This window comes from Sebastes fasciatus, chromosome 21 (assembly GCF_043250625.1).
Source record: "Sebastes fasciatus isolate fSebFas1 chromosome 21, fSebFas1.pri, whole genome shotgun sequence".
In the NCBI taxonomy this organism is placed as follows: domain Eukaryota; kingdom Metazoa; phylum Chordata; class Actinopteri; order Perciformes; family Sebastidae; genus Sebastes; species Sebastes fasciatus.
In genome coordinates, this window is record NC_133815.1 from 25,251,071 (window position 1) to 25,261,185 (window position 10,115).

Here is a 10,115-nt window from a genome sequence, read left to right on the forward strand (position 1 = left end):
TTGGCTCATGACCCTGTCTTTCACTAAATTACACTCCCATACAACTAAACTGCAACTGCACAGGCAATTATGAATCAAATCATTATTTATTTATTTTTTTACTCTATGTGTAGTGGTGGCAATTAGAAATCAAATCATTAGTTTTATAATATTCTGTGTGCAATGGTGGTAATTATTAATAAAATCATTACTTATATATATAAAAATATATAAAACTAATGTACATAATTTTACATAATTTTATGTATATATATATAAAACTAATGTACATCATTTTACATTATTCTCTCCCTCTCTCTCTCTCTCTATATATATATATATATATATATATTTATTTATTTATTTATGTATAATATTCTTCATCCTAGGATGGAGCTGTGGTGGTGACAGTCTTACATGCGCAGGCGTACTTCCTGTGTTTTGGTCGTCCAGAATTGCCGTAGCCGTCATGGCGGTGCTGGTAGCAGCTGTGTTTGCTGTGTTGTGTGTTGTGTGTGTGTTTATTGTCCGGTTATATCATGTTGTGAGGACCGGCTCCAGCTATAAACCTGGAACCAAAGGTCCGGTCTCCGTTGTGGTGGTCGCAGGATCAGGTAATGAACGTCAGTGACTTAATTTACTGACTTCCTTAGCCTCCATGCTAACAACACGTAGCCTTACTGTAGTGGAGCTGATCTCCAGGGTTAGTGAGGCTGGAGCTGTGACAGTACAGCACAGAGCTCCAGACTAACTCTTTACAGTGACAGTACAGCACAGAGCTCCAGACTAACTCTTTACAGTGACAGTAGACAGCACAGAGCTCCAGACTAACTCTTTACAGTGACAGTAGCTAGCACAGAGCTCCAGACTAACTCTTTACAGTGACAGTAGATAGCACAGAGCTCCAGACTAACTCTTTACAGTGACAGTAGACAGCACAGAGCTCCAGACTAACTCTTTACAGTGACAGTACAGCACAGGGCTCCAGACTAACTCTTTACAGTGACAGTAGCTAGCACAGGGCTCCAGACTAACTCTTTACAGTGACAGTAGACAGCACAGAGCTCCAGACTAACTCTTTACAGTGACAGTAGACAGCACAGAGCTCCAGACTAACTCTTTACAGTGACAGTAGATAGCACAGAGCTCCAGACTAACTCTTTACACTGACAGTAGACAGCACAGAGCTCCAGACTAACTCTTTACAGTGACAGTAGACAGCACAGAGCTCCAGACTAACTCTTTACAGTGACAGTAGCTAGCACAGGGCTCCAGACTAACTCTTTACAGTGACAGTAGATAGCACAGAGCTCCAGACTAACTCTTTACAGTGACAGTAGCTAGCACAGGGCTCCAGACTAACTCTTTACAGGGGTTGCACTGTAGGGGTTTTCATTACACCATGTGCTGGCTTGGCTCGGCTCAGTTTGACTTACGCATACTTGCCAACCTTGCGACCTCAGAAAAAGGGAGGATTTCTAAACCGAAGCAGGAGGTTACTCCCGCAGAAAGATCTGAGTTTCAGAGACTTTGTTTCCTGCATTCTGGTGACTCTAAAGGATGAAAATGGCAAAATAATGATAAAGTGCACTGCAACAGCAGTTTTATATTAAACACATAACTATACTTTTTTTAAATTTTACTTTTAACTCGAGTTTAATTCTATGAGATATGCTGAAGAGCCGGTGATGGAAACTGGAATAAGAAATGGGTTTCATGCCAATATCTTCCATCTAAGTTCCTGTTGCTCACGTTCTTCTTCATCATGTGTTTGTTCTGTCTTATTGTTTCCAGGTGGTCACACCACAGAGATCCTACGGCTGATGGAGTGTCTGTCTGCAGCCTACACACCTCGACACTATGTGATCGCTGACACTGACCGGATGAGTGAGGAGAAAATCTGCACCTTTGAAAGCTCAAAGCAACACTCAGACTCTGAGTCACAGGTACACAGCTGTCGGTGGACACACATCTGGATATGGATGGTAGGGACATGTCACTACCATCCATACATCTGGGTACACACACACATACACACACACACACACACACACACACACACAGAGCAAGGGCTTCTTCATTGTATGAATTATACTCTTCTCTTTATAATCTCATTATTACTTGACGCTTATATTACAACATTGTCCTTGTTATGTTCATATGCAGAACGGAACCTGCCAAAATAAAAAATATATAAATAAATAAATGACTTGATAAAAAAAAATAAACATGTCATTAAATGTAGCAAAAATAATATTAAAACTGTAGTCATTAATTAATTGATCAAATGTGACATAAATTGATATTTCTGTTTTAATTTGCTTCTTTATTTATTTACCTTTGTATTAATTCCGTTATTTATTTACTCTTCTGTTTAATTTTCCCTTTTTATTTATTTGTGTATTTATTTTTATACATTTTTAAACTTGTTTATTTTTGCATTTATTTATTTATTTATGCATAATTGTCCCTTTACATTTCACCCATTATTTAATTCCCCAAACTTATTTATTTCTGTTTTCTTTTCTTTATATACTTCTTTTTACATTTCTTTATGCATTTCTGCCTCATTATGCAAATGAGTGGGCTGTAACTCAACGTGTGTCATCACAGGGTCAGGGTGCATAACTATATGCTAGCTAGCTGGCTAACACTTTGTCCACACAGGGAATGTTGTATGTGCCCGAAATCTCTCCAAAATGATATGCATGGCCAGATACCACTAGATGTAAAGGGGAACATATTTTTAGTGATTTGGGTGAACTGAACCTTTGTTGTTGTGTGGCAGTAGACTCATTGGAAAAGTTTACCACTGAACTGTTGATGTGCTAGTGAGAGACTGTGAAATCTGAGACCTGACAGTTTAAAGCCAGTTTGATCCAAATCCAACACAACGGTTGGTGACATCTCTGAGTGTCTCTGATAGACGTGTGACCTTGTACCCCCAGTTCACCATCTGTCGGATCCCAAGGAGCCGGGAGGTGCATCAGTCATGGAGTTCCTCTGTCGTCAGCACCCTGGACGCCCTGCGCTACTCCCTCCCTCTGGTGTTCAGACTAAGACCTGACATGGTGAGTGGACAGAGTCCAGTCGATGGCTGTTCTCTGTGTACCCTTAGGGTGCTTTCACAGGCCGTAGTCCGCCTGGCTGGTCTGAAACTCTGAATCCGAGTCAAACTGGTACTTTTGGTTTGTTTTTGTTATTAGTCTGGCTCAGTTATCTTTTTCATCTTGAGAGCTGCCCCTTCTACACAGGGAATCACAGACTTTGATATATTGCTGTGGAAGTGTTTTCACGTTGACTCTGCACTGATCTACTGTGAGCATGAATCCCCTCTCCTCCAGTTTATCTCCAATGAACTTTATAAACCTCACTATTTTTGTGAATTTTGATCATATTCTGAATGTTTTCTTTGGCCCAGATGTCAAGCAAACATCGGGTCAATCCTCTCCCACTCACGTTAACCTTACAACGTCAGCCTTTGTCCATCTCAACAAATGCCAGAACAGGAAGCCTGCATTTTGGTTTACTTGGAAACGGTCCAAGACCAGATCACCTCCCACAAGCGGTCTCAGATCGGCCCACACCACAGTACGATTACTGCGTTCACAACCGCCCCAAACGAACCGCACCAGGGGTTGAACAGCACCAGAGTGAGATTAAAGGGGACTAAATGTTGGCTTGTGAAAGCGCCCTTACACACAAACACACACAGTAATGACAGAGTACTTCATGCTAATGAAGATATGTTATTTGTTGCATTATGGGAAATGCAGGATTTAATGTTTTTGGAGCTTGACACACAGACTAAAAGTCCGGATATCTCAGCCTCTGCTGCACAGATTGTGACCCTTATTTTTATAATATGCCTTTTGTGAGTCTTCATAGAAGCACAGTACTAAACTGCCCCTCTGAAACCTGCGGGTTTAAGAGGTGGTAGAGGGCTCAGTCAATGGAGATATATCATATGTGCAGAAACCAGACGACCTAAGGAATCCATTGGTACCAACCATGTCATGCTAGCTAGTCAGGAAGGAGGCTAAATTACGCTACGAAGTTACGCTAAATTTTGTCGAGGGAAAAACTGGTAATGTGATTTTTAAAGGGGTCCCTTGACCTCTGACCTCCAGATATGTGAATGAAAATGGGTTCTATTTCTGGTCCCCCCTAGAAAAGACTAAAATGGGTCTATGTGGGTCTTTCAGGGTTAAGTACCTTTACGGGTTCACACCAAGCGCAAAGCAAATTTTTGCCTCGCTTTACTCGCACAAGTTGGACTGCTGTGTTATAGAGTTGTGTTAAACACTTGTGTTTATTAGCGTCACTTGCGCTAGGCGTGCCGGAGAGGAGGAGGAGGAGCTTGTCTCCATGGATACCAGCAACTTCTCTTTCCTTCTCTCTGGTCTATGTGAACTTTATGAGAGCAGATTCCAGACCTGTGACCGGTCAGTCTGGATGTCTGTCCAGCAGAACCCTCTGGTTGTTGGTGGCTGGTTGGAAACAAAGCCGGGGACTTAGTGGCAGGGCAGTCATGCCAGGAATGTTCCAGCCAGGCTTATGAGCCTCCAGCCGCTCTCATGAGCGTGGTTCTGATTCTGTCCTATAAATTAAAAAAATCATGAAATGTAAACTGTAAAATGTAAAGTAAAAAAACACAACATAGACAGAACAGAAAAACATCGTAGCAAGACCTTTTAAAAATGCATCCCCCAATTCCTTTTTAAAATTCTGCATGTTTTATGTGTAGTGACGTACAGAACTACAACCTGGAGGACATACCTGTGCTGTTGTCACAGCAGTACTGTCCCTGTCCCTGTCCCTGTCCCTGTCCCTGTCCCTGTCCCTGTCCCTGTCCCTGTCCCTGTCCCTGTCCCTGTCCCTGTCCCTGTCCCTGTCCCTGTGCCTGTCCCTGTCCCTGTCCCTGTCCCTGTCCCTGTGCCTGTGCCTGTCCCTGTCCCTGTCCCTGTCTTTGTCAGCATACGCCCACATTTAGAAACCCTGTTAAAATCCAGGTTAAGTGTATATACAGTATAATAATAATAACTTTATTTATATAGCACCTTTCAAAACAAGGTTACAAAGTGTTTTCAAATAAAAACATGATAAAAAATAATTAACACCCAGAACTTAAAATATAAACAACATAAAATCATATAAATAGTTACAACAATTCAATTCAATGTATTTTTATATAGCGTCAAATCATAACAGAAGTTATCTCGAGACGCTTTATATACATAGCAGGTCTAGACCGTACTCTATAGTTTAGAGACCCAACAAGAGATCCCACCAAGAGCATTGCAACGCGCTGTGGCCAGGAAAAACTCCCCGTTTAGCGGGTAGAAACCTGGAGCAGAACCGGGCTCTGGGTTGGCGGCCATCTGCCTCGACAGGTTGGGTTTTGAGAGAGAGAAAGAGAGACAACAGTGCACCATCAGTTAAGAAAAAGACATAATATAAAAGTGAGTCTTGAGAAGAGATTTAAAGGAAGATACTGAGTTTGCCTTCCTGAGATCCTCAGGTAAGGAATTCCACAGCTGAGGGGCCCGGACGGCAGAAGCCCAGTTGGTCACCTTTGTTGACAAGTTTGGATTTTGGAACTGTTAGTAGGGCCCTGCCAGAAGATCTCAGGCATCGATCAGGCTCACAGGGAATCAGCAAATCGCCGATATAGGCAGGAGCCAGACCATTTAAGGCTTTAAAAACAAGCAGTAAAATCTTAAAATCAATTCTAAAGCTCGCAGGTAACCAGTGAAGGGCAGCGAGGATCGGTGTGTATGGCCATGAAATCAGATTTCTCCAGCAGAAATCCTGCTGTGTTAACTGAGTTTCTTATTTTACTTGATGATGTAATTGTACAGTCTGTGTTTCCCCTAGAGATGGAAGTCTTAACAGGTTTTTGAAATTGCTAAAACACAGTTTCTGAAACTAGGGCCCTGTTTGTTGAAACTCTACACACAAAAAAACAAAAACACGTTCACAAAATACAAAACATCTCGCATCTCTTGCAAGTATAACACACTATTATCTAGTCTTTTGCTTGTTCATTTATAGCATGATCTAAATATAGACTATGAACACAAATACAAGTGGTTATTCTCATGTACTCACAACAGTCTAAAGTCTGAAGTCAGTCGCAGACAGAATGACGGTCCTCTAACTCGCTCTCCTCCATTGTTGTGCACACCAAAGAGAAACCTGAATCCTGTTGACAGTGTTCAAGCTCTGATTTCTAAGTGATCCAACTGTTTACACGTGTTTTCACAAGTGCATTCTGGGTGCAGGTGATCGATAATCGAGTGTTGTATTTCAATGGCAGTGTTTGGCAAACAACTTCTGATGTAATGATGTGTCTAATGTAGATAACAGTGTGTAGTTATTAGACTTAGTGCAGGGGTCAGCAACCTGCGTCTCTTTAGCCCCTCTCCAGTGGCTCCCTGTGGATTTTTAAAAAAAATTAGTCGAAATGAATAACTGTTTTTTTGTTTACATTTTCAATTTTATTTATCATTGTTGTAGGTCTATGGTACGACGGAGTATTAGGGCCATATTGAGGGGAAAAAAATAAATCTGAGATTTCGAGAATAAAGTCATAATATTATGATAATATTATAAAGTAGTCATTTTACGTGTTTTCTTTTTTCCTCGTAAAGTTATGACTTTATTTTCGTAATATTACGACTTTTTTTCTTGTTAAGTTATGACTGTATTCTCATATTACAACTTTTTTTCTCGTAAAGTTATGACTTTATTCTTGTAATATGACTTTTTTCTGGAAAAATCATATTTTTTTCCCTCAATGTGGCCCTAATACTCCGTAGTACATTGTCTCTTTGGCCCTCACTGCATTAGACTGATATACTATATACTTAGACTATGAACTGTGTTACCTTCATCACAATGATCAAATGTTTCGCGGCTCCAGACAGATTTATTTTTTTTCTTTTTACCTAAAATGTCTCTTTTGATAGTAAAGGTTGCCGACCCCTGACTTAGTGTAAAGCAGACAATGTGCTGATGGTTTAGCAGACCTGGTCAATAGATGAGTTCAGAGTTCTACTTCCTGCAGCCAGAGGGAGCAGATGGTGACATCTGCTGATGTTTCTGGCAGACTCTGAGATCATTTAGTTTTATTTACTGCACAGCAACAATGTGTAAACCGACCACCTTTATTTTACCAGTTAAAAGGTGGAAGGTTAGTAACTGTAAATGCTTCCGTCTGCTGCTACATGAACCGTTTCATTCTGTGGGTGTAAAGTAAAGTGTTGAGCTGTAAGAACAACGGAGCTGTTGTTGCTTTGTGAAGGAGCGTTCTCTGTAGTTTCCAGAGCAGTGTGGAGAGGATAACGGTGCTGCTGTGGTGTGATGACTTCTCCAGACTCCAGAGCAGCTCCGTCTGGTTCCTGTAAACTCAAACTCCCTCAACTCCCCCAGCTTCCCCGAACCCCGAGGCCCGAGGCCTCTTATTCAACCCGTCCCCTCCCCCCCCTCCTCCGTCTCCGAGGCTCACTGAGCTGCCTTCACCGAGTCACACACGTGCACTCTTTGCCTTCTCAATCTGCACTACTAACCGTCGTTCTTCAGTCTCAGAGTGTCGAGGGATTGTTCGTGTTCGTGTTCATGCTCAGTTATGTTTAACTTGAAGCATGCTACATAACTAGCTACATGCTACATGACTCCTCAAATGTCTAGATCACATCATCTTGCTCTAGCCTTTTTGACCAAAATAAGTCAGTCTACCTGGGAAAGTTTGCAGGTTTTTACAAAAGACATATTAACGTGTATGCATTAATAGCCAAACCCAAATATTTTTCCACATGCACTCTACTGTTCTTTGGAGATGACAGTGCCATAGTGGCCTGTCAGGTGCAACCCAATGGCTCTTACTCCCTCCTTGTCATAGAAAGCAAGGAAAACTAGATGTCTTGATGAACAACAAACCAGTCTGCAGTCTATCTCTGTACTGGACACACAGGGATTAAACACATATTGCCCTGAATTGTTCCTTTAACCAGTATTATATATATCTGAACAGCCCCCGGACGCTGCTTTCTATGTATCTTATGAAAAGCTGTGTCACTTCCTGGAAATGTGCTCACCCCCTCCCCCCCTCTCCTCTGTGTGTGTGTGTGTGTGTGTGTGTGTGTGTGTGTGTGTGTGTGTGTGTGTGTGTGTGTGTGTGTGTGTGTGTGTTGTTTCAGGTGCTGTGTAACGGCCCAGGGACCTGCGTCCCCCTGTGTGCGGCAGGACTCCTGCTTGGAATTCTGGGAATGAAGAAGGTCTCGATTGTTTATGTTGAAAGCATTTGCCGGGTGCAGACGCTGTCCCTCACGGGGAGGATCCTGTACCCGATGTCGGACTACTTCTTTGTGCAGTGGTCCTCTCTGAGAGACAAATACCCCAAATCCATTTTCCTTGGAAGATTAGTGTGAAAACACATCTGTTACACACACACAGATCCCGACCCATTTATCAGTTTTGGCCTATCGCAGATATATCGGTAATCAGCGAACATGATGTCCGATTTGCACCGATTGTGAAATGAACATAATGCAACATCCATAAAGCAGTGGCAACACTTGGGTGGGTCATAGTTAACTGCTATTACTTAGTTCCCCCACTAGAGTGCACTCTGTACAATACTGTAACTAACTAACATTTATATTTTCAAGGACCCTCTTGGCAGCGTCAACTACGTTTTATTCAACACACAGGACGAGCTCTTTAAAGAACAGCTACCTCAGTCCTGGTTTAAAACTATAAACCAGCACAACAATCCCCATTACCACCATCAGCCACCACGTTCTGAACAGACACATCACAAACACTAACAGCAGGGACTTCTGCATTTTGGAACATGAAACGGCAATCAGGGACCAGGCAGGCATGATGGGAAATGTGGTCCGTCCCTGTCGCTACGATACTCGGAGCACTTCCTGCAAACCTGTGGTGTTTTACACTGCAGGAATTAGCCTAGCGACTAGCAGACTTTAGGTAGTTAGTTAGTTTCCTTACTCATCATAGCTCTTCTACTCTTACTTGGTTTAACATTAAGTCACTGCGTCTCCCGACAGAAACAACACCACGGTGGAATTTCAGCCTATTTGCACGTTTTTTTCAGCCCAACATTGAATCTGAGCAGCTGATATTGGTAGCGAGAGCAACAAGCTAGCGGACCGCCGAGTGCCGTCTCTCAGCTCCGCTCACTCTGGGTGAATCCCGAGTCTCTTATTTGACATTTCCTATTGAAAGAGGCTGGGACACGGGTCTTGGGGTATGGGGTATAACCATGGATGTATAAAGAGAACTCGATACCGTTCATTCACATTCACATGAACGGAGGAAGGGAAATAACTCTGGATTCAGCTATTAGTGCATTCTACAACTTTTAGGACCTAATGATTTAAATAAGGACTATAAGAGTGTTCGTATTGCGGAGTTGATTTACCTAAAAACAAAATGATCCTCTGAGTTACAGACGTCTCTTTCCCAATGTAAGTCTATGGGAAAAAAGTATTTTTGGGCCCAACGGCATCACGTGACGGACACGGACGTTGTGATTCCACTATGTAAAATTAGCTTCACAGCGTGGCGCTCTTCCTGGGGGGAGGGTCTGGGGTATAACACATGCGCAGTGTAACTGAAGCTGCAGTCGTAAAGTAAATGACAACAAAAGCGTATTTGTGTAGATTACAGACTGCAGAAGGATTTCTGTTTAGTTTTTCTAATGTCTCTGTACTGAGGTGGGTCACACAGATGCAGCTTTATATATTAGACTGCTGTCGTCTGGTTTTTTGAAACACTTTCTAAATAAAAGGGGAGTTCAGAATTATCTGACTGCTCGTATTAATTGATGAGAAAGTAGACATGCAGTAATATATATCGAAAATTGATATGCATCAAGAATTGTTGACCGGTGAATCGTAATGGAATGGAACTGTGAGGCCAGTGAAGATTCACACCTCGAATCAACACGTATCGGCTGATATATTGATATCGGAACGTTGTTACTCCCTAATATTGGAATCGGCATCGGCCCCAAAAACCCTGTACCGGTCGGGCTCTATGTATATATAAATATAGGATGAAATGTGTTGTGATGTTCATGAATAAATGATCTATTTTTGATTATTTTT

General features: G+C 42.1%; 1 protein-coding gene across 1 annotated transcript; it reads left to right on the top strand.

Moving 5' to 3' along the window:
* The first annotated feature begins 423 nt into the window (after positions 1-423).
* alg14 (ALG14 UDP-N-acetylglucosaminyltransferase subunit) lies at positions 424-10,115 on the top strand. Its single transcript, XM_074622062.1, has 4 exons — positions 424-593; positions 1,774-1,925; positions 2,928-3,050; positions 8,181-10,115. Exons 1-4 carry the CDS (start codon positions 449-451, stop codon positions 8,409-8,411), a joined length of 651 nt encoding a protein of 216 aa, XP_074478163.1. The 5' UTR covers positions 424-448; the 3' UTR covers positions 8,412-10,115.